Source organism: Hylobates moloch, unplaced genomic scaffold (genome assembly GCF_009828535.3).
Source record: "Hylobates moloch isolate HMO894 unplaced genomic scaffold, HMol_V3 SCAFFOLD_10, whole genome shotgun sequence".
In the NCBI taxonomy this organism is placed as follows: domain Eukaryota; kingdom Metazoa; phylum Chordata; class Mammalia; order Primates; family Hylobatidae; genus Hylobates; species Hylobates moloch.
The window spans coordinates 50466582-50493261 of record NW_026652285.1 but is presented as its reverse complement, the minus strand read 5'-3'; the positions used below and the strand labels follow the sequence as shown (position 1 = coordinate 50493261).

At 34.2% G+C, this 26680-nt stretch overlaps 1 protein-coding gene across 3 annotated transcripts in view; it reads right to left on the bottom strand.

Moving 5' to 3' along the window:
• The window catches only part of VPS13A (vacuolar protein sorting 13 homolog A), a 259625-nt gene that overhangs the window by 14149 nt on the left and 218796 nt on the right, over window positions 1-26680 (bottom strand). The window contains exons 68-70 of one of the 3 annotated variants that reach the window (XM_032164338.2): window positions 25344-25455; window positions 4204-4289; window positions 1395-1518 (exon numbers count right to left, since the gene is read on the bottom strand). In XM_032164338.2, the coding sequence (XP_032020229.1) occupies window positions 1395-1518; window positions 4204-4289; window positions 25344-25455 (322 nt within the window). Of the gene's footprint in view, window positions 1-1394; window positions 1519-4203; window positions 4290-21492; window positions 25154-25343; window positions 25456-26680 lie in introns of those variants that run through there. The other 2 variants (XM_032164339.2, XM_032164340.2) reach the window with 2 other exon arrangements.

The window sequence follows — 26680 nt, the reverse complement described above, 5'->3', positions numbered from 1 at the left end:
TCTATTAATAACACTACATTCTATTAATAACACAACCATTATCAGTAAACCTAAGTTAAAAAGCTTAAGGTGGTATTTCAATTGCAATGCCATGAAGAGTTGACATAAAGGATGGGAAGGAGGTAAGTCGGGGAGTAGTGCCACTGTTTTTCCTCTCCAAATAATTTCTTACACAGTTGTTATCTGGCCATAGAATCATGAGTGAATCCAGGTTAAAAATATACGCACATGTGTGTGTTTGCATACATACATAAACACATACATATGTTGTATGTGTGTGCCTCTGTGTGTGCATTTATGTACTTCTGCCATTTTAAACCAGTCATACAGTAAGAATATAGAATCAAAGAGATCAGGTTATGTCCTAGATGATTTTCCTCCACTGTTTATGCTCCGTTGGTATTATGTTTAGTATTGGTAGTGGGGAGTGAGACAGTCTCAGAGCAGATATTACGCATTTCAGGGGCAAACATAAGTGAAACTATTGAGGACAAGGATGATGTTTTCCTCTGTACGTATGGGTAAGGTCATAGAGGGCAAAGTAAAGGTTTTACTAGTCAAACATGTTCTATAAGTAATTCAACTATCCATGCAAATACAGACACTAGAAGAATTACATTCTTCTAATTAAAAAAAAAAAAAAAGATGAGGCTGGGCACAGTGGCTCATGTCTGTAATCACAGTACTTTGGGAGGCTTAGGCAGGCAGATTGCTTGAGCCCAGGAATTCAAGACCAGACTGGCCAACCTGGTGAAACACCATCTGTACTAAAAATACAAAAATTAGTCTGGCATGGTGGCACATGCCTATAATCCCAGCTACCCAGGAGGCTGAGGCAGGAGAATCGCTTGAACCCGGGAGGCAGAGGTTGCGGTGATCCAAGAGTGTCACTGCACTCCAGCCTGGGCGACAGGGCGAGACTCTGTCTCAAAAAAAAAAAAAAAAAAAAAAGAAAAAAGAATGATTGCAGAATTGTAGACATAAGGTCTCATGAAAAGGGGGAAGGGGAAGGAATCAAAGAGATAAGAGAAAGTATTAATGTTTGTTAGATAGGGAAAAATATATTTAAAAAGCCAGGAAAGCAGTATGGACTGGAGCACAGGCTAATAGCCACTATCCATTATTTCATATGTGGGAAGGTGGGGCTCTGTTACTGAATATACGGCGAGGGCCCAGGAATGTTATTGTCAGTGCAATAGCACAGAAAGCACAGTTTTTCTTGGCACAGTTTTTTTTTTTTCTTTAAGCCTGGGTAAGATGATAGCAGGTATAAAGGAAAACCATACCAAGACAAAGTGACATCTATAAAAGAGAGCATTATACAAATAAAAAGGATTATTTCAAAGCATTATTTTCAGTTCCAAGTTTTCAAAAAATAAATCTATTCAACATACCTTTGCTTCAATGCGCAATCTTCTCCCATGAACAATGAATGGCTCTTTGGTAAATTCATCAAAACTATACTGCCACTCACACGTGAGTTGTCCAAATGTTCCCTTTGTTACAAACAATACACCGCTGCAAAAACAAAAAAAGAATTCGCTTTAAAATTGAGGCACTTACGTCCGATAACAATAGGATACGAATGAATCGCAAGTGCAAATGCAATATTCATCAACATACACTATATTCTGTATTCTTAATGAATTTAAAAGAACTGGAACCATAAAGTGTGTTCTCAGATCATAACAGAACTAAACTAGAAAGCCAAACAAAAAGATAACAATAGTATTTCCAAATGCTTAAAAGTAACACTTCCAAATAATTCAGGGGTCAAAGAATCTCAAAGGAAATTAGAAAATATTTTGAACAGAATGAGAATGAAAATACAACATAAAATTTGTGGGATGCAGCTTACATAATGCTCAATGGGAAATTTATAACACAACATTTATATTAGAAAAACTGAAGCACTTATAAAATCAAATATGTAAGGCACTTCATAAGAAACAGGATACATTTACAGAACCAATTATCAGCCAATATTTGGAGGAACTTTTATATTGTTAGAAAAAATACTTTCATTTCTAAGGCTCCATGTAACGTATTTCCCAGCTACATTAGAAAGAAGCTTTTCTAACCATGTTGAACAGAATCATCATGCTGAGGGCCTTGGGATGTTCACAGGTAAAATCAAGTCCCATTACTGCCAATTTTAGAGGAAGACTTCAAAAAGCATCATTCTAATTTTTAAATAAATTCTTGTTTTCCCATTTTGAAGAAAGAAACCAAGAAATAAAAATACCTTCTGTCTATAAGAAGTTTATTTAATCCTTCCTTCAAATGTCTTTCTTCTTAATTTTTCTTTTCTTTCTGACTGAAACATCAATTGTAGGTGCAACCAGAGGTTTGTATTAGATTGAGTTAAAAAAAAAAAAAAAAAGGTCTGCCTCCTGGCTAGGATGGAAAAGGAGAGAGCTAGCCTGGATTTATATCTCTCACTTCCATCTTCTGTCCCTGCTCCCCTCTTTTACCAGTCCTGGATTACAGGAGCTGATGGAGCAAACCTAGTGGTGCCCCAGGACATCTCCAACCATGTGAAAAATCACAAACAGGCTGGCCAATGTAGCAGCTATTCCCAGTCCTGATTCAAAGATCCTTTATCCTCAAACCCGAAACTTGGAAAGGGAATTTCAAGTATAACCATCATGTTTTATTCAACTACAACTAATTCACTTCCCTTATTCTGTCAAGGCACTGTGGCCTCATCTAAAGGAGGTCCATTGTGTTGAGAAAAAAAATAACTTTTAAAATGTTGCAAGATTTGGAACCAAACTTTGCAACTGATTTTGCTTAATGCTGATTAGTTACCTTTCCTTTAGTCAATGGGAAAGTGAGTTACTAAAAACATGATGGAAAATTTTTCTGAGCAAAAATGATTGCTGAAGCAATGCCTGTAATTACAAAAGTCTAGAAACAAGTTACATGTAAATTAGTACATACTCCTAAATAAGTATTAGGCAGGAATTTACAAATTAAGACAGATGTTGACATAATAATCTTCAAAATATAGATCTCAAGTGAAAAATTAAAACTAAGTACATAATGGTATACATAAGAGACTTTCATCTGCATTAAAATATGTGTGTATGTCTACCTGTAGAGGCATAGAATATTTCAAGAACGATACAAAGGGAACAAGTAAAAAATGGGCTGCCTCTTGGAAGAGAATAGAGGGACTAGTATCTGGGGTGGAATGAAGACTTACTTTTTACAGGTATAACTTCTAATATTGTGGAAGTTTTCCACTTGGTGTTACTTTTTAAATAAGAAAATTAAAATAGGGCTATACATTTTAGATTCAGAAATTGAGATTACATTAAAAGTGACCGCTTAGTAGTCACCTTGAACCAACACAATGCTCATATAATTTTACCTTTCAGTAGTGAACAAAACCATAGATTGACAATTCATTTCTATTTAACTCTAACTTCACCCCGCTAGACGTATTTTCACTCTCCACCACCCACAGACTGCCATCTTACTAAAAAGCAACTGTGGATATGACAGGACTACTGTATTAGATAATTTATAAATTATGCAAATAATTTTGAAGACTTAGATGAAAAGAACTATGTTTTAACAAATATAAATTATTATGAGGAAGACGCATTATGAGTAGAAATTATTTGTGGATGACAGTACATCTGGAAAATCCAAAAATGAGCCGTGCTCATTTTTTCCCTAGTTTAACAATGACTCCTACACATTTGCCCCTCTGAGGCTATGCCCCTGTGTATTTTTACAGGTACCCCTCCACTGTCTATTTGAAGAAGTCGCTGTAGTATCCACCTAAAATTTTATCTGCTTCTACTAGTATATCCACTTATGTGAATCTATATATATTCTACAGATACTACCAGAGGACTGCTGACTTCTGGGATAACCTAAAATTGTACACTTCTTCAGAGAGGAGAAAGCTTACTTTTAAGAGGACAGCTTTATGGAATTTCTGCATCCATTTGAATTAGTTGAAACAAATACTAAAATATTTATGTCTGTGCATGACTGTGTTTATCTGTATGCATGCACAAAGCTATGCAGGAAATTTATGTAATGTTTAGGGATTTAGGCTTGTGGAGCAAGAAGACCCAAGAATCAGTGTGACTATATGGAACAAAAGGTGAATAACAAATCTTCACCTCATGAGTCACTGTCAGTTAACCCCTTATAAAATTACATAAGAGAAAGAAAGCAAGTTACCGTCTGGTTATCATTAGCATATCTGTCTTATTGATCATGACATGGGTAAAATATTTGTATTTTGCAAATCTTCCATTTTCCATGACCTAAAAGAAAAAAGTGAGAGACAATGAGAAAATTGATAGTATTCCTACTGTAATGCAAACAATGCCTTATAGTCCTCTTAAAAACCATTTCTCAATGGGGCAAACCATTAACATACAGAAAACAGATTTAATTATTTGTAAAATCATTGCTGTTTCCTTTTTAAAAGCATCTACTTGCACTACTTTATTTAAGATTACTCAGTTGCAGCAATGCCAACCTTTAATGCTAGACTTTTAGAAGCTGATGTTATCTTACAAAGTTTAAATTCAATCTAATGAGGTATTTAACTATTACAGTGACTTTATATTGGAAAACATATTAGTATTTAATAATATTTGTACAAAAACACATGTAAATACTAACACATATCTAAATATATGCATCACATAAATTACTTATTAGCTTCTGCCTTGAGCCAGAAATTTCGTATATAACAAATATGCTTTTCTTTGTCAATCTCACAACTTATTAAAAAATAAAGAGCAGAGAGTTTCTGGACAATGACCCCAAAGCTTACTTAGCCTTTGAAACAATCTTTATTTTCAAGACTGTTGAAACACTGTCTATCCATGACACTGTTTATTAACAATTGTTTGCTTCAAGAAATGTAAAAATATAACCATATGAAGAAAATAGAGTTACCATTTTAAATTCCATTTTCAGTAATATTTGCTCTGAGGATGGAGGTACTTCAGCTATTTAAAGTATATAGCAGGCTAGCCTACTATTTTTACAGGCAAGGCAAAGCAATGTAATTATGACTAAGATCCCTCAAGAAGAGGCATGTTATGAATTTAGCCAAAATGTGAAAAATCATAAAGAAATCCAAGAGAGGATATAAAGGTTTTAGAAAATTGTGTTCCATGAAGCTGTACCAAAAAACTAAAATTATTTAGCTTAGAAGAAAGCTAAGAAGTGACTTCATGATGATCTTCGTATAGAAAGTTGATAGTTTTCATTCTTATCTGAGATAGAAGTTAAAAAACTAAAATAGCAGTATGAGTCATACAGACTAATTGCATGGAAGAAGTTTCTAACTTCAATGATTATAAAATATTCAGGAAAAGAATATCTTTACTGTAGTAGGTAGGGCAAATAAACACAAATACTTTGTATTACAAATGAAAAAGGGACATAAATACAGATTCAGAAAAAATTAATATGAATTACAGTAGTTCCCCCTTATCTGCAGGGGGATATGTTCCTAGACCTCCAGTGGGTGTCTGAAACCACAGACAGCACTGAGCCCTACATATATTCTATGGTTTTTCCTATATATACACACCTATGATAAAGTTTATCATCAATTAGGCACAGTAAGAGATTAACAATAACCAATAATAAAATAGAACAATTATACTGTAATAAAAGGTATGTGAAGGTTTATTTCTGAAATTTTCCATTTAATATTTTCAAACCATGGTTGGCCATGGGTAACTGAAACTGCAGAAAGCAACTGTGGATATGACAGGACTAATGTATTAGATAATTTATAAATTATGCAAATAATTTTGAAAACTTAGATGAAAAGAACTATGTTTTAACAAATATAAATTATTAAGAGGAAGAAGCATTATGAGTAGAAATTATTTGTGGATGACAGTACATCTGGAAAATCCAAGCACACAAAACCCAGTAATCAATTTGGAAATGGAAGGGAAAGAAATCCCGTTCACAAGGGTAATAAATAGATAAATATTTACATGTAAGTTTAATAAATAATGTGCAGAATATAGGTGATAAAAGCCACACCACTCTATTCAGGGGAGTAAAAGAAATTTTGAAAGTGGAAATCCACATCTTATTCTTAGATATAAAAATTTATCATAATAAAGATGTTGACTCCCTCCCAATTTTTACACACACACACGCACGCACACACACACACACTTCATGTGATCCCAAGATGGTGGTTTTTGGAGCATGGGGTAGAAGGTAAGAAGTGATTTGTCAAAATTATACTGAAATGTAGCTAGGAAAAATATGTGGTAATATCCAGTAAATTATGAAAGAAGAATGAGAAGAACTACTCTAGCAGACATTAATGCAATTTATAAAGCTGCAGTAGTGAAATAGTTTGGTGCTGGTGAAGTATATGCAGACATATCAAAGGAAAGAATACAGATTACAGAAACTGACCACTATGCATATAGGACATTATAAAATCCTATCCAATTAACAGAAATTTATTAAATCAAGACAGCACTTCAAATTAGTGGGTAAACACATGTATTATCAAATAAATGGTGTTTCAAGTAACTCACTGGCTAAAGCTGTATCCTTCTCTCTATATACCCAATCAATTCTACATGGATCAATGATTTAAGTATAGAAAATAACTATAAAAGTACTAGAAAAAGTAACATTTTAATAATCTTTTTTTTTTTTTTTTTTTTTTTTCAGACAGTCTCGCTCTGTCATCCAGGCCGGAGTGAAGTGATGCGATCTCGGCTCCCTGCAAACTCTGCCTCCCGGGTTCACGCCATTCTCCTGCCTCAGCCTCCCGAGTAGCTGGGACTACAGGCGCCCACCATCATGCCTGGCTAATTTTTTTGTATTTTTAGTAGAGACGGGGTTTCACTGTGTTAGCCAGGATGGTCTCGATCTCCTGACCTCATGATCCATCCGCCTCGGCCTCCCAAAGTGCTGGGATTACAGGCATGAGCCACCACGCCCGGCCCATTTTAATAATCTTGAAGTGGGAAAGGCCAAAATATAACAAAGTCCATAAAACACAACATGAAAAATTGTTAAGTACATAGAACTTTACCACTACTGAATGGCAAAATGATAAGCAAATAAACAGTAATAAAGTAAAATAACAGAAAAATCAAAGGACAATTTGGGAAAATATTTGCCAGTACAGAGATATAGAGTCAATTTCAAAATATAGACAATTCTAGCAATTTGAAGAAACTGACAGAAAAAAATGAGTAAAGCAGTAGAAAAATGTGTGAAGAATATGAACAGGTAGCTCAGCAAAAAAAAAAAAAAAAAAAAAATCTGACTGATAAACATGAGAAAATATTCACTATAACTCAAAATTAGGAAAATGTAAATCAATTAAACATACCGTCTGAGTCAGCAATTACACTTCTAGAATTTATCTTAAGCAAAAGTATGACAAAATATACATATAAGAATCTTCACAGCAATATTGTATTAAAAGCACAAAATCTAAATATTCATTAAAAGGGTACTGGTTAAATAAATTCATGTACAGCCATACAATGGAGCATTATGAAGTCATAAAAAAGAAAAATGAAGACCTGTGCATACTGACACAGATGTATAAGATATAGTAAATAAAATTATATTACAAAAGAGAATGCATAGAATGAAAAGTAGAAATGCATACATGTACATATATTTGTACGTATGTAAGAAACTTCTGGAAGGTATATACATCAATCTATTAACAGTACTGATCACTGGGCTTTTGAAGCATAATGGTGGAGGCAGAAGTTAAGCTTTTATTTTTAATTTTACATTCTTTTATTCTGTTTCAGTTTTTTGATATTTGAAAAGAAACTGGCTTTCAAAGATTCATTTTTGTTCCATATGGCGAAGTTTTAAAATGAAGAATACAAATGTTGATCTCCTCAAGAATGCCACTGCTAATAGAATTCAAGAGCCTACAAACACCATTAATAGATCGTAACCTTCCAATAGTTTAAAAGCTATGGTTTATTCCAAGTACCTAACTTTTATTTCCATATTATGCTAAGTTTGGGCATTGTAATTAAGCCTACCTCTCATCACTTTCTACTTTCCAGACCCAACTTAAATGAAATCTAATCTGTGCATATAAGCAATTAAACCAGTTTCAACAGTCACAACAGCATCTGGTATAAATAAGAGCTAAAAAAAATCCAAAGAAAGTAATTCATATAATGCTTTCCATCCAAAACCTTAAATGTAACACTTGAAAGATGAATGAGCTTTATGGTCATAGTAGTCTGCTTTGAAACATAATCAACTGTATCCTTTGTTATTAGAGTGACTGTATTTGAATAAACGTCAAAACGTCAAAGATAACTCATCGCACAGCAAAATCTTGCTGGTCAGTCTCCATTATAAACATGAGAATACGGAATAAGAACATTATAAACAGAATCCAAAACTTTCAAACTGAATCCACAGAAGTTAATGGGAGAGAACACCACGCTGTAAAAAGTCTACAAATGTCACTTTGTAGTCACAAATTCCTGCCTGACTTTATAAATGCATTATATAAGAAGCTTTAGACTACTCAAAACATCTTTTTTTGGGGGAAAAACCCCCAGAATTTTAGACCTAAAAAACTCCTGTTGTTCATCCAAACCAATCTCTTCCTTTTATACACAAAGAAACTGAGGATCAGTAAGTGTCTAATGAATCTTCTAAATCTAAATTTTCACCATCTTGTGTAATTAGGTAAGAGTACATCTAAATGACTTGCTTGGGGTTAGTTGCAAAACTAGGCTCAGAAAACTGGATTCTTCACTTCTAATTCCAGTGCATTTCACTATACCAAACATATCATGATGTTTCTTCCTTATGGTATCAGTCATACTTTCCTCATGGTACCTCAAAAAATGTCTTTGATATCCCTGGATACTGATAGTTGCTGAGGTAGGCTGCTAATTTTTTCCAGGTCAACATTATTCAAATAATTTAGTGTCAAAAATCCTATCTTCCTCCATCCCAAACAGATGCTAGGTATAAATGGTTCTACTAAAATAATTTGCGATAGCCTTTAAAATAAATGAAGAATTAGCAAAATCAGGATTTGGGAATCATCATGTAGGGCCTTTACATAAAGACCAAGATTTGGCTGAAATATGAAGGAATTAACAATGCCAGTACTTTAGATATGTTAGCCTCATTTATATGCTTAAATGTTAAAGGAAAAACATTTATCTTATTCATTAAAAGTATATATATAAATTACCTATCATAAAGAATTACTAAGAGAAATAAACAGAAACACAATGGAAACTGCATTCATTATATACAATTGTCAGAATCTATAAGTAATAATTAAAATATATGGTTACTGGTAAACAGGTCCTTTTGCATTTAGAAAAGATGAGTACATAAACCATACTTTATTAGACATAAATAAATTCAAACCAAATTAACGATACATTTGGAAACACAAAGAAAGTGGAACTTGAAGGACAGAGCCATGGTAACAGAGACATTTCTAACACTCTCAAATCATCCAAATGTTATGAAGAAACAGAATCCCTTAACAAAAATACTTCTGAAAAATAATGCAAAATATGAAAAGATTAAAAATAGGAATAAATCACTAAAATAAAAGGCTTTAAGTCCCAACCAAAGAATGTGTTAATCATTAATGGGAAATATATTTAAGAAAATTGGTTAAAGGACAAGAACATGTTGTTTGGCAAAACAAAAAACCAAAATCTAATCAATATCTGACTCATTTGGAAGACAGGTGTTGCAAAGAGGTATGAATGAGAGTTTAAAAAAAATAGCAAAAATGGGGAATTAAAAACATGAAATTCAACCAGGCACGGTGGCTCACACCTGTAATCCCAGCACTTTGGGAGGCTGAGAAGGGCAGATCCCCTGAGGCCAGGAGTTTGAGACCAGCCTGGCCAATATGGTGAGACCCCGTCTGCACTAAAAATACAAAAAATTAGCTGGTTGTGGTGGCAGGAGCCTGTAATCCCAGCTACTTGGGAGGCTGAGGCAAGGAGAATCACTTGAACCTGGGAGGCAGAGGTTGCAGTGAGCTGAGATCACACCACTGCATTCCAGCCTGGGCAACAGAGCGAGACTCTGTCTCAAAAGCAAAAAATAAAAAACAAAAACCACAAAATTCATCTAAATAAAAGATTAAAATGAACACTATCAAGCAAGAAAATATATAGATAACAAATGGTTTTATAGACTGGTTAATTTGAGGGTTCAGGAGATGAGTGGGAAAGAGGAAGCATTTATGAATAGATTCTACTTAAAATTTAAGCTTATTTCTAAAACCAACAAAATTCAGGAAGTTAATTGTAAAATGGTAAATACTGCCATTTTAAAACTATTTAAGAAGTAAACAGACAAATTGTTCAAAACAATCTTATCTTTAGAGAAAACTTAGTCAATAAGTATAACTTCCTTAGAGTTATATGATGAATGTCTAGGGATAAAGAAAGTTTTACTAATTCACTTCAAACCTCAGACTTGAGTGCCATGGCTAGGAAAAAGAAGGTATTCAAGCAAGCTTCATTATCAAATATAGTAGAAATTTATTACCTCAAAACAATGATTTCATATTATTGAATGAGAATAAATGTAAACAAGAATAAAGAAGTGACATATAGCTTACCTTGTCTGAGGTAAGTTGGTTTTAAAAAAATAAAATCTTATTGATTATATCGTCAAATCTGAAGAGCAACCAGCACTTATTTTATCCCTCATACCTTCATCCTCTCCCATGCTAATATGCTATCTTGACTGTCAGCAAAACCATAGGTATAGGCTATATTGACAGCTTAGGGCAGGAAAGCTGAGCATAACCTTTGACATAAAATCAAGTGTAAGAAACTACTATACTGTCTCAAAAAAAAAAAAAAAAAGAAACTACTATATCTTAAGAGATATGAATTGTTGTCATCAACTGGTACAACCAAAAGCCTGGAAAAGGAAAAGAACTATGCTCATGAAATAGTTACATGTACTGACAACAGCAGACCATCAATTAACGTATGTAATATATTCTAGGAGAAGGGCCAGAGTGAGGGCATCAAGGGTAATGTAGGTGCACAGTAACAAAAGTCTCACTAAAGTTCAGCAGAACCTCTAATGGATCAACATTTATGGGTCCATCATACTATATATCCCTGAAAGCAGCAGTAACATTTCTTTTAAAATACTGTATAACTCAGAGCAGTTCAGATCACTGAGGTTTTACTGTTTCAACTGCTTGCCAATTAGTATGTGTGGAAAACTGTCATGGTATTTTAACTACTCTATTAACCTTGAAAGGAAAAAAAGATTCTTTTTTAAATTCTTAAAATCTATTCTTTTAAATTCTTAAAATCTACTTGTAAATAGAATATCTTGCCAAAGAGGAGAAAAATGAGGAACTTATATAATGATGACTAAGAACTTGGATAAAATGGTATTCATCTGGAATAATAAAAATATAATAAGTTATTATTAGGCACCATGCTAATAATTACAGGCATATCTAATTTTATTATACTCCACTTTATTGTATTTCCCAGATATTGTGTTTTTTACAAATTGAAGGTTTATGGCAACTCTGCATCAAGCAAGTCTACAGGCACCATTTGTCCAACAGCATATGCTCATTTCGTGTCTCTATGTCACATTTTGGTAATTCTTACAATATTTCAAACTTTTTTTATCATTATTATATCTGTTATGGTGATCTGTGATCACTGATCTTTGATACTGCTATTTTACAGTCCTTTTTGAGGTGCCATAAACTATAGCCATAGAGAGTGAACTTAATCTATAGATGTGTGTGTTCTGACTGCCCCACCGATTGGACGTTTCCCAAATCCTCTCCCTCTCCTTCAGCCTCCCTATTACCTGAGAAACAACAATATTGAAATTAGGCCAATTAACAGCCCTACAATGACCTCTAAGTGTTCAAGTGAAATGAAGAGTTATATGTCTATCACTTTAAATCAAAAGCTAGAAACGACCAAGCTTAGTGAGAAAGACATGTCAAAAGCTGAGTTAGGCAGAAAGGTAGTACCTCTTGTACCAAACAGCCAATTTTGAATGCAAAGGAAAAGTTCTTGAAGGAAAGTATTATGAAAGTGTTACTCCAGTAAACACAAGAATTATAAGAAAGCAAAAATTATAAAAAAGCCTGATTGCTGATATCAAGAACGTTTTAGTGGTCTGGATAGAAGATAAACCAGCCACAACATTTCTTCAAGCCAAAGCCTAATCCAGAGCAAGGCCCTAACTATCTTCAATTATATGAAGGCTGAGAGAGGTGAGGAAGCTGCAGAAGAAAAGTTGAAGCTAGCAGAGATTGGTTCATGAGGTTTAAGGAAAGAATTCACCTCCATAACATAAAAGCACAAGGTGAAGCTACAGCAAGTTACCCATAAGATCTAGCTAAGATCACTGATGACAGTGGCTACACTAAACTACAGATTTTCAATGTAGATGAGATAGACTTCTATTGAAAGATGCTATCCAGGACTTTCGTAGCTAGAGAGAAGTAAATGCCTGGCTTTAAAGCTTCAAAGGACAGTCGGATTCTCTTGTTAGGGGCTAGTGCAGCTGGTGACTTTATTTTCTTTAGAGACATGGTCTTGCTTTTACCCAACCTGGACTTGAAGTTCTGGGCTCAAGGGATTCCCCTGCCTCAGCCTCCCAAATAGCTGGGACAACAGGTGGGTGCCACCATGCCTGGTGCAGCTGGTGACTTTAAGTTGAAGCCAACACTCCGTTCCAAGAATCCTAGAGCCCTGGCCAGGTGAGGTGGCTCACGCGTATAATTCCAGCACTTTGGGAGGCCATGGTGGATGGATCGCCTGAGCACAAGAGTTCAGGACTAGCTTGGGCAACATGGTGAAACCCCATTTCTACAGAAAAAAAAAAAAATTAGCCAGATGTGGTGGCACATGCCTGTGGTCTCAGCTACTCAAGAGGCTGAGGTGGGAGAATCAACTAAGCCTGGGAGTTTGAGGCTGCAATGAGCCAAGGCCATATCACTGCACTCCAGCCTGGGCAACAGAGCGAGACTCTTATCTCAAAAAAAAAAAAAAAAAGTGCCAGGTGTGGTGGCTCATGCCTGTAATCCTAGCACTTTGGGAGGCCGAGGTGGGTGGATCACCTGAGGTCAGGAGATCGTCCCCAGCCTGGCCAACATGGTGAAACCCCATCTCTACTAAAAATATGAAAATTAGCCATGTGGTGGCAGGCGCCTATAATCCCAGCTACCCAGGAGGCCGAGACAGGAGAACTGCTTGAACCCAGGAGGTGGAGGTTGCAGTGAGCCGAGATTGTGCCATTGAATGCCACCTGGGTGACAGAGCGAGACTCCATCTCAGAAAAAAAAAAAAAAAAGAAAAAATCCTAGAGTCCTTAAGAATTACACTAAAGCTACTCTGCCTGTGCAGTATAAATGGAACAAAGCCCGTATGATAGCACATTTGTTTACAGCACAGTTTACTAAATATTTTAAGCCCACTGTTGAGACCTATCGCTCAGAAAAGTATGACTGCTCATTGACCACGCACCTAGTCACTCAAGAGCTCTGATGAAGATGTACGAGATTAATGTCATTTTCATGCCTAACACAATCATCCATTCTACAGTACCCATGGATCAAACAGTAATTTCAACTTTCAAGTCTTATTATTTAAGAAATACATTTTGTAGGGCTGCCACGGGGAGTGATTCTTCTGATGGATCTGGTCAAAAGTAAATTGAAAACTTATGGAAAGGATTCACTATTCTAGATGCCATTAAAAACATCTGTGTTTCACAAGACGAGGTCAAAATATCAATAGTAACAGGAGTTTGGAAAAAGTGGATTCCAACCATCATGGATGACTTTGAGGGTTCAAGACTTCAGTGGAGGAAGTAATTGCAGATATGGTGCAAATAGCAAAGGGATTAGAAGTGGAGCATGAAGAGGTAACTGAATTGTTACAATCTTATGATAAAACTTGGACAAAGGAGAAATTGCTTCTTATGGATGAGCAAAGAAAATGGTTTCTCAAGATGGAATCTATTCTCGGGGAAGATTCTATGATTGTTTAAAAGACAATAAAGGATTTAGATTATTCCATAACAATAACTGATAAAGCAGTGGCAGGGTTTGAGAGGACTGACTCCAATTTTGAAAGAAGTTCTATTGAGGGTAAAATGCTATCAAACAGCATCACATACTACAGATAAATCTTTCGTGAAAGGAAGAGTCAATCAATGTGGGAAACTTCATCTTAAGATACTACCACAGCTATCCCAACCTTCAGCAATCCCTATCCTAATCAGTCAGCAACCATCAACACCAGGCATGCAAAAAGATGGACTCACTGAAGGCTTCAGATGATCAGGATTTTTTTTTTAGCAATTATGTATTTTTAAATTAAGGTATATATATATATATAGTTTTTTAATGACATGTTATTGTACATAATAGCCTACATTATAAACATAATTTTTATATGCACTGGAGAACAAATATATTCATGTGACTTGCTTTGTTGCCATATTCGCTTTATTCTGGTGGTCTGGAACTGAACGTGCAATATCTCTGAGGTATGGCTGTACATACATTGCCTCATTTGTTCTAACCCTAGCAACAACACCAAGATAGGCACTACAATTATCTCTCTTTTACAACCTGGAAACTGAGGTCAGATAAGCATAATAAAAAATAATAACTCTAGTAAAAGAAAAAGGCTACAATTGAACTCAGGTTTACTTGGCTCCAGAATCCAGGCCCTTGGCCACAGGGTATTGCTATATCTCAAAATAATTTTTATTAACAAAACGAGTTAGCACAGAAGAACTATATATATTCCAGCAGACTCAGTGGGATCTCATTTTAACAGTTCATTGGTATATGGATTTAGATATCTCACAAACTGTATCATGTCTCTTGCAATGCTTCAAGTTCATATAATACCTAGGGATCATTGTCTCTGTGGAAGATGGGTCATATCTTAGGTGTCTCTGATTCCTAATGTTCTTTAGAGCCTTGCATATAGCAGCTAAACAACAAACAGGAATGAGATTGTGAAGATCTGACATTACTGGGTTGGCCTCTAACATGGCATACGTTTTATGCCCCATCACCAGAACAATAAAGCTCACTACAATTATAAACTCATGAGAGATGACAGGAACCTTCCATACTCTCTTCAGGGCTGTAACTCTACTATCTACAAGAGTGTCTGAATACATAATGAACAGAACTGAATTCATTTGTAGAACAAATGAACATATGAATACATGGCATTAATTCTTTTCTTTGTATTCATATAAACTATGCTACCAAATAAAGCCAGCAAAAATTCAATTATATATATATAATCCATATATTTTATTCTTTTGGCAATTTATTCCAGAAAGATTAACTTTACATGAAATGTTCAATCTCCCATACTTGTATTCCAACACTGCATCTTCATAAGATCTCTAACTCAAACTACTTTAGACTTGAGGTACCACAGAAATGTCTAAATGTATATTTCTTTATAGTGCTTCCATAGGGTTCTTTACAGTGATAAATTTTCACTGAAAAATTACCATTACAATTCATTAGAGTCATCATTAGAAGTGACTAGGATATCAATTTCATTTGAATTTAAAACCAAAGATTCTTAACTGACAAAAACAAAATACCAAAAAACACGGTGCTTCCTTTAATAGATGGCATTAAATTTTGTTTTCGGATGAGTTTTCGAAAAGAGGCCTCTAATCTGATTTTGCATGATAACTTTCATTCGGCAAGTGAATGTATCCTTTCACAGGACATTTGGCTAATAAAAAATTGCCTTTTCGTAACATATACTAGTTTTCTAACAATGTTATTGTTACAGCATGCACGTACACACACACAAATATTTCTGAATGAGCTTTACTAAACTCACCTTATGCTGAGAATCTTTGTGTCCAAGGTAACTAGGGAAAGTTACTAGGTAGAGCTCTATCACATCAGTAGAGAAATCATGAGTTGATTCCTGTATCAGAATTTAGCAACTTTAGCTTAATTAAGGCTGAAGACCTTCTAGTTAATACTCACTGCACTTTTAGCTGTATTGACAGATCTTTGATTAAAAAGATGTAAGACTCCAATTGAACGTACCTGGGCTTAATATTTGAGGATTTCTTTTAATGTTGTAATGTATTGAATTTTCTATTACAGTAGCATTTATCCTTTCTTATTTACAAATTTAAGGGATGCAATGATGACAAACTGAAAGATCTAGAAATCAAATCAGTCTCGTTTAAGTTCCTGAATTAAAAAAGAATTAGGCCAGATGCAGTGGCTCATGTCTATAATCCCAGCTACTTGGGAGGCTGAGGTGGGAGGATCACTTGAGCCTAGGAGTTCAAGGCTGCAGTGAGCTATGATTGTACCACTGCACTCCAGCTTGGGCGAGAGAGTGAGACCTTGTCTCAACAACAAACAACAACAACAACAACAAAAAGAGAGGGACGGGGTGGGGGGGTGGTGGCGGGCTGTGGGAAATGAATAAATTTTACACTTGAGATGAAAGAAAAAACCTGAACCTCCACAAAGTGGAATCATCACCACCAGAGGAAGACATAATTAATTTCAAAATCTTATTCAAAAATTATTTTTATGTAACACTGGAAGGTTCTAAGTGGGTTCGTTACTCTATTTTGGACTCTACTGGTCCAAAATATAGTGGTACACACTATTAAATGTTCAATATTTGGGCCTTTGAAAATGTGACAGTCTCTCCAAGAGATTCCTGCTAAACTAGTAAGGTATGATAATTGTATCCAAAAATCCATGGAAATCTTTTCCATGGAATCTGCTTTATTTGAGATGCTAAGAATTCTAATTTGCCTGGATAACACAATTTGGCTCTCTTCAATGTTCTCATCCCATTCAGAAGTATCCTTCTGGAGAGGAAGAGCTATAAAATGAAGAGTGAAGTCCAATAGCCTTTGTCTCCTAGTTCTTGTCCACTTACTCAAATTTTCAGATGAAGCCAGGAAGTGTTCGGCACTACTCTGGTGATCTGACTGCTATAGTAAGCCCTTTCTTCCAGATTAGTAGTCATTCTCCTCCTGAAGTAAAGGGAAAGACCACGTCGGCTGACAGCAGTTATCTTCCAATTGCTATTAAGGCAGTGTTTGAAGCTAATTATAAACATCTGTAATTTCTGAAAGAAAAGAAATACACAAGACACAAAAACAGCCTCCCTTCTGTAACAACTTACATGACGGCAGTTATAGAATCTCTGTAAAAGATTCAAAGACAACATAGATAAATTCAAAAATACCTGAAATGTTTAAGAACACACTATACTACACCCACAGGACAACTCAGCTGTCAACATTCAGACACAATGAAGGACACAGGAATCATACACACACATACCCATGCACACACATTTTAAAAGATTTACTTAAAGGGAAGAAACGTTTTTAAAAAAGTATAGAGTCAAAAGGTAGAAATGTTTAACGAAAAGGAAAAAAGCTTCTACATCAGGTATGCAAACAAAAAGCCGAGAGCAATGGATCACGTCTGAAATCCCAACACTTTGAGAGGCTGAAGTGGTAGGATCGCTTGAGCTCAGTTCAAGACCAGCCCAGGCCACATAGCAAGACCCTGTCTCTACAAAAAAATTTAAAAAATTACCCTGGCATGGTGGTGCATGCCTGTAGTCCCAACTACTTGGGAGGGTGAAGCAGGAGGACTTCTTGGGTCCAGAGTTTGAGGATACAGTGAGCTTATTCAAGCCACTGCACTCCAGCATGGGCAACAGAGTGAAACTCTGTCTAAAAAAAAAAAAAAAAAAGAGTTCTGCTTGCTCTTTATGTGCTCCATAAATAAAGACTAGGTTTCCCAACTGGGGATATTTCTATGAGTGGTATGCTTTTTTAATCTTTAGAAGTTAATAATGCTGCTTATAAAAATATGTAGTAAAACATAAAATAGCAATTTATACTTTTGGGTCATAACCAGGTGAATAAAAAATTTAAAAAGGAAATATACCATAATTGGTGGGGAGACAGGATAATTTTTTCCTTTTCTAGTTTCCTGCTTTTCTCAAATGAGCATATTTCAATGTAGAAAATAATCTATTTAATGTAGAAAATAACTAATGTTGAAAAATTTCATATCTTTATAAAATACTAAAGTTGTCAACTGAGAATCAATGTCAGCAAATGGATTCACAGGTTTTTACCTTTTTCCCTAGAAATGCAGGTCTGTAAAATTTTTTTTTTTTTTTTTTGAGACGGAGTCTTGCTCTGTCGCCCAGGCTGGAGTGCAGTGGCGCGATCTCGGCTCACTGCAAGCTCCGCCTCCCGGGTTCACGCCATTCTCCTGCCTCAGCCTCTCCGAGTAGCTGGGACTACAGGCGCCCGCCACCACGCCCGGCTAATTTTTTGTATTTTTGGTAGAGACGGGGTTTCACCGTGGTCTCGATCTCCTGACCTCGTGATCCGCCCGCCTCGGCCTCCCAAAGTGCTGGGATTACAAGCGTGAGCCACCGCGCCCGGCCTGTAAAATTTTTAATTCATAGAAATGCCAAGTTTTATTGAATATACTCAGAAAACCTTTGTAGACATAATGTAGTTAACAGGTTACTGATAAATGATAATTTATAGTAGAAAAATATAACATGCCCAATCACGACAAATTGAGTATACTTAGCTAAATCTCTACTATCCTGGTTGCTTTTAAAAACCAAAAATAATGCCTATAATATTTTCAGTGCTCACGTATTTGAGGATCTCTAAAATCCAGAAGAATGGCATAATGCAATTCAGCAGAAATCTTTAAAATTTCATTGCTTAAAACATGTGTAAGCAATGAAGAAGATTCATCAAAAGCCAGTTTTATAACATTGTTAAATGTGTGTTTTAAAATTGATATTTGGAGGTAGACTGTTGCTATATATTGATTGATATGGAATAATTGCTAAATAAATTTATCATACTTATTGAGAATGATATTCTGCCACGTTAAAACAAACCGGACAATTAATCCCTATGAAAATCATAAATTATTCTAATTAGTTATCTTAACACAGATCTATTTGAAATTATTTGTTTCACTTTCCTTTGATGCAGGACTTTCTACGTTTTGTATAATGCTGGCTGTACTCACTGTACTTTATGAACTCACAAATTCATTCACTAATATTAATGATTAAATTAACAGTGTAAGCATTCTTAATTGATCTCCATTTATTCCAAAGGTGCTAGAATAAATAAAATTGACATTTTCACATATCCATCATCATTATTATTTGAGCTAAATAATGTGTGTACACTTAACATCACCTGATTTTGATCCATAAGACCCTTTACTATTTTGCAAGGAAATCTAAGAAACAAAAAGCTGAAGTTGGAAGATGCAGTAGAAAATACTCTAACAGTTGGGATGGTTGTTTCTGGTCCTTCTCCCATCACCATAAAAAAGCTGGATACAAAATTTCATTATAAGACTTAAATCAGACAAACTAGTAGCTACTATAGCAGTCATTTATAATCTTGAGACACAGAAACAACAAGAGTATTTTTCATATTGAATATTGATGTCTTGGTATTGATGTCTTGGTCATAAGTACGCAGTGGCTCCAGCTGTACATTTAAATAACATGAACTTAAAATCAACATTCAACACTGCATCGGTGATAGGTGTTTTGAACAGTTTCAAGAACTAAAATTTATAAAATACTGATTAAGGAAACAAACTAAATTTATTTGACTTCCTTTTCTATAATACTGAAAATTGGCAATATTATTCTGAATTTACATTTGTTTTATTTATATCCCAAGTGAGTACTAATTAATTTCATTTACAGGCTTAGATTATTTATCTATGGTTATGAGTGTCCACAATTACAGATTTTTACAAAGTTTTCTTCCTGCTACTTTTCAATATGTTATTCAAGTGTCAGGTAGACACAAAGGAAAATAAGGAATCTCTAGGTAATCACTCCCTTAGGGAAGAGAACCTTCCTTTCCATTTTCTATACATAAGCAATGATTGTGCAGAAAGCTGGAACATAAATGAAGTTAAAGCATATGGAAAGGTGTGGCATTACATAATCAATTTTCAAACATAGCTTTCTCATTAGACTTTCCTGTTAGATACTACCATTTTAAAAGTTCTAGTTAATTATAGAGCCAGTGATAAACAAGAGTTCATCTTATTAAAATCCAAATATAAATTCATTTTCTATGTATTTGATAAGAAATAAGAATATATTTTTGTCTAGATCCTCTATCTCCATCAAGAAAACAATGGTGTAATGCAAAAGTGCAATTCTTTTTTTTTGCTTTTACTAGAGAAAAATTCAAGTTTTTTTTTTCAAAACTGGAACACAATACCTGTTCTCAAAGAGGTTTGAAAAGGTAATTTTGCTGTGGCAGAAAAACAAGGGCAATTACACTGTTAAAGAGCAGATCTCGGCCAGGCGTGGTGGCTCACGCCTGTAATCCCAGCACTTTGGGAGGCCGAGGCGGGCGGATCATGAGGTCAGGAGACCGAGACCGTCCTGGCTAACACGGTGAAACCCTGTCTCTACTAAAAACGCAAAAAATTAGCCAGGCATGGTGGCGGGCGCCTGCAGCCCCAGCTACTCAGGAGACTGAGGCAGGAGAATGGCGTGAACCCGGGAGGTGGAGTTTGCAGTGAGCCGAGATCTCGGCACTGCACTCCAGCCTGGGCGACAGAATGAGACTCCGTCTCCAAAAATAAATAAAAATAAAAATAAATAAATAAAGAGCACATCTCATCTCTAAGGGCTAAAAACTGAAGAATGATGAAACTCTAAGACCACATGAGCAACGTTTACTAGTTACTAGATCATTTAAAATATTTTTACTGTTGAAGAAATTTTAAATAAATGTAATCCTACCTCCAATTTTCTTTTCATGAAAATGGTAAATCACTGCTAAAATAACCACAACTTTTTTTTCCAGTAAATTCTTAAGGAATGAAAGGTTAAGATCATCTTTATGAATCCCATTCCATGAAATTAAGTGTCACAGGCCAAGCACAGTCAATTTGGGAAACATCTTGCAAACAAGTAGTTTCTACAGTCTCTTTTACAAAGGCCTGGTGACTAGCAAAGTTGGAATGTAAGAAGCCAATGAAGAAACTTCCATACTCTTCCTTCCTTAGGCATATACAAAATACAAAAATAGGCAGTATTCTTTCTAGATTTTAGAAGGAGCAGTAAGTTTTGTTTGATTTTGGCCAAGGGTGAGAGAGGAGTAGGTGCACAACAAATACAAAGTCAGTTTCCAATAAAGTAGTGACTATTTTAATGGTCACTATTTTTATTTACTTATTCTAAAAAGATAAAAATACTACTGTGATTAAAACAATAATTGAACTTTTTGTTTACATAATAGTTTTTTTTTTAAAAACTTTTTGATGTTTACATATTAGTAAGTTCGTTTTCAAACAAATTTTACATACATAACCTTGATTTCTATTTAATTTGAATGAATTCTGCATAGGAAGAAATTTCAAAAAAGCTGATTTTTTTTCATGTTTTTGCAGTAATCTCAATATTTTCAAATTTAAAGTAGTCACTTTCAAAAAGCATAGAGAATGATTTATAGAAATAAAACTTGATAAACCTAAGAATTAGAGGAGACTCAGAAATCATGTGCTGAATCACATGCCAGCTACCTCCTACAGCAGAAGCTCAGTATAAGCAACAGGTGATTAGCAGAAGTCAAGATAAATGTTCCTTTGTTGATCCAAACGCACAGCAGTCATAGGGATTAAACATTCTAACTACCAATGATCATTTACTTTTTAGAGAATTTTTTAAAGTACATCTGATATATTAGAGAAATAGGACAGTTTCATCTATGTTGAAATTTTTTAAAAAACCTTTATTACACAAAACATAAAATAGATTTACTAATGGATCTTTCAGAGATATATGTAACATTTTTCCTAATATTACACAGAAAAAATATATATAGTTATGTTTACGATAGAAGTTTCCAAATATTCTGAATTCATAATATAGCAGATGCATATACAAATTAATAAGTGAATATAATGACTATTAAAACCAACTTTGTTCATTGTTTCACAAAAAATATGTGAAACAAAACAATAAAAAGGAAAGCAAAGACATAAAAGGACAGTTTTTTTCATTCTCAGACTATAAATTATTTTACTATCTAACCTTCCATGAGAGGCCATGACTGTTTTTTATAATAGCAGTTCAATCTATATGATTTGGGGATAGAACAACAAATTCACACTGCTTTAGATTACATATGTTTATTATTATTAAAAGAAATTTGACAAAAATATCTTTAAAATGATAAATAAAAAACATTAAATGGCTATTACTATTTTCTTCCTTTTTTTTTACACAGTGGCATTACATTAAAGCCCAGAAAATTTACAGAGACCATTAAAAAAAGGCATTTTGCTAACAAATAAGAAGGCAATTTAAAATAAAACCAGTGAACATCAAAATTATATTTAAGTCTAACTTGAACTCTTAAAGACAAACTATGTAATAATACAAAGCTATAAAATATATAAAAGCATATCTATAATATGTTGGATGCCCTACTTTGGATGTAAGATACATTTTTGTCTGTGCTTAAATAATACAATTATTTTGCTTTATGAAGATGTGTAGGAAAACATTTTAAAAGAAAACGTGTTTTACCTCCCTATAAATGGACATATGGGCATTATGGTATAAGTCATACAAAACATGTTAATGAAACATTCCAAGTAAAATAAAGAACACATGAATTTTAATGGTTTAGATCTGACTCATCATCATCATCATCATCATCATCATCATCACTACTGCTACTGTGAGTCATAATCCACTCCCTGTAGAATTGAATTTTCTGTAAGCATGGCAAAGGAAAAAAGAAGCACAAAGGTTAGTAAAGTATGGCAAATTGCTTGAAACATGTAAGATTATGAAATGTTCAAAGAGTGAGAATAATTTTAAAGCAGATTTTTTTCAGCTATGACTCAGACTGTAATTATGGATATAATATTCCATAACTTAATAAACCTAAGACAATTCCACTAGTTGGTACAAACTCAATGTATAAATTGGTTTGATGATATCAATAAGGTATTTTGTGAATATATTAAAATTACCATTCTATTTCTCTAATAGGCAACTTTGACCAGCAGGAAACACTGTAATAATGTGCTACCTTCTAGATAGAAAGGCACACAATAAAAGAATGTATTTTATATTTATTATATGAGTGTATATAATTTAGTGGATACATCTTTTTTAGAAAATAAGAAAATAACATGAGAAACATTTGAAAGTATCAAATATTTTAAGGCACCTTCATTATATCACTTACATAAAATCTAGGCAGATGAGATGGATTTTAAATCCAGTTTATGTGTCATCTAATTATTTTCCATAGTATTGGTATTTACATATTTTTAAAGTGTTTGCTAATAATACACTAGAGCTTTGATTTAAAAAAAAAAAAAAAAAACCCACCACCACCAAAACAACAATTCACTTTTTATACCTGTAAGAAAAAAAATGCTAACTGCAAACATCCCAAGGTACTTGGTGAATCCCTACAAATATTTCAGCTAATACTGTGTAAATGCTTGCTGAAAAACAAGTAATGGCTGACAAGTGCTGTGGTTTTTAGTCATTTAAATAGCTCTTTTAGTGATTAATGATGAGACTGACCTATTAAAAAAATTATGTATCTTTAAAAGTACACAGTCAAAAGTCATGTTTTTACATCTCAAAGTTTAAAGCTTCAGAAAACAATGGGAAGGTACGTACTTGTCACTGAAATAAAATTATCAACCATGAGAAATTATTGGTATCTCATGGCTTCCTTGTGGGTATTATAATGTGCTCACTTATAACGAGGATATATTCCTAAACTCTCCTCAACACTCATCCTTACTTCGTACTATATTTGATTTTTAGTCTAGTAAAATGCTAGTAACTTGTTAATTGTGTTCCAACAAGGGAAGGCAGGTATTGGGTAGAAATACATGTTTTGACTGTATCAGCCATAGGTGACTTCTGCAAATTTACTACCTTCCAAAGCACTGTCATTGTAGAGACTGCACAATGTCCATTAGAGCACAACCTCTTAATAGATTACCAGTTCTATCCCAATACACAATTATTTTGATGCTTTAAAAACATTTTGAATACAGTATAAAATCACTTTACTAAATATTGCATATTAACTCTATGGTTACATTTTAATATATTAGAAGCCTCAGAGAAAGAGTTAGAGGTATACTTTATGCAATACTATAAGCCCTGCAATAGGTAAAATACTGAAGTTTAAATCTTTACTCTGATCACATTAAATATCACAGTATTTAAAATATTAAAGCCATAAAGGAAGCTTCATATTCCAAGTTTATTGCTACCATGAGTATCTGCAAGCCTACATAACATAATGATTCCTTGTTTGTTTTCAAACAGATTATTTAATTTAGTATTCCACCTCTAAACCACAGAAACAACATGACACTGGTATAGCCTATATATGATTACTAGTTATCTACAGCATAATACAGGTTTTAAAAAGTTGAATTTACCAAGTAAGAAAGTTGTCTAAACAGATTCTAACTTCAAACTGTCTATTGTTCCAGATGCTACTTTTTATTATTAAAAGATACTGGTTTGCATGTGAACTGCTTATCAAATCCCACAAGTTTTATAAAGACTACACTAGAATAAAGCAGGAAGAGGGTCATGGCCATTTAAGCATTTTCAAAGGCAAAGCACAAGAATCCAAGAGTAATGCACAATAGCAGTGTTCCTGAGTTTTGTTTTTCCTTCTTCATGTGTAAGTGGATATAAGGATTATATATCTGGTATAAAAGCTACCAGTGGTTTAATAAACCCACAACAGAAATGGTTTAATTGGTTAAGTAAGTACCACCAATGACGAGGATATATAAGGTAAAAAGGCTTTCAACAAATCTAGCAAATCCAGTGCAGAACTAAGAACACCCTATAAAAAAACCAGATTCATTAAAATTCCTATTAAAAGTTACCAATACAAAAGGTTTTCTTTGTATTCAAAATACTGAAACAGCTGTACGTAGTTTGTAAATTTTAAGACTAAAATCTACTGTTGGCTTTCACTTGCAAAGTCATGCATTAACTTTTCATATCAAACTTTTTGATGCCTGTAAAAAAGAAAAAAAAATCTTATAGTAAATAAATGTACTTTAAAATCTAAGTAAATATAAAAAACTTATAAGTGGAATTAAGCAAAACAGATAAAAGCCCAAATAATTTAATATATATTAAATGGCTACTTAAAAAAAACTAACTTGACTAAATTAATCTTAATTTATAAGATAGCTCTTAATTTACCTGTAACATTTGATTTCCAGTCCCATCCCTCAACCTGTATGGTCTAATAACTCCATCTTCATTGAAGAACCGAGGAGGTCGCAGACTCTCCACTTCAGAAGTCTCTGTAGCTCTAGAGGAATATAACTTTATTTTAAAAATAATTCAAAAACTTGTAAATAAACTATAAAACGCAATTACTAAAAACTATCTTATTTCAGATTAAAAATATTACAACATTCTCTAATTTTAAATTGTTTTTGTAACATAAACAGTGTAAGCTCTCTAGAAAAATACAGAACTATAGAGATGTTTAAGTCTCTAGAACTTTCTTTGTGATAATAATCACAATATTAGCAATTGTTGCTTTTTCTTTTCCTATTATGTTGTCTAGTTTCTTTAGTATAATGCTAGAAACAAAAAGGGATTGCAAGCATCCTTGTCTCATTCCTGACCCTAGGGAAAGCTTCTAAGAGTTTTCTGTGAAGTATAGTTACCAACAACTTTTTTTTTTTAAAGCACCCCTTATCAAGTCAAGAAAGTTCACTGCTACTTTTAGTTACCAACAGTTCTTTTTTGTTATTGTTTTTGAAAATCTTAAATAGGCAATGAATTTTAAATAAGAATTTCTTTTCTGGCATTGTTTTGATCACATGGTATATTTTCCTTAATCTATTAATGTTATAAATCACATTATATACTTTTCTAATGTTCAAATACTCTCACAGTCCTCACATTCTTACTGGGCTTAATGTGTATTACTGTAAACACATACCCCAATCCTGGGCAACATACACTGCTCCACAAAAAAATAAAAAAACTAGTCAGACATGGTGGTATGTACCAGAAGTCCCAGACACTCAGGAGGCTGAGGTGGGAGTATAGTTTGAGCCCCATGCCACTGCACTCCAATCAGGATGCCAGAGTGAGACCCTGTCTAAAAACAACAAAAAACCAAAAAACACATACCACATACTGCTAAATTGGGTACGGTAGTATTATATTTAACATTTTTGCTTATTTGGTCATAAGTGACCACTCAATTTGTTCACTCAACAAGTATCACATATTCAACAAATATTTATTAAGAGGTCCCTGACCTCTGGGACTTGAACCAGTACTGGTCCATGGCCTGTTAGAAATTGAGCCGCACAGCAGGAGGTGAGTAGTGGCGAGCAAGCTTCACTGCCTGAGCTCCATCTCCTGTCATATCAGCAGTGGCATCAGATTCTCATAAGAAGGCGAACCCTACTGTCAACTGTGCATGTGAGGGATCTACGTAGCACACTCCTTATGAGAATCTAACTAAAGCCTGATGATCTGAGGTGGAACAGTTCCATCCTGAAACTATCCCTCCT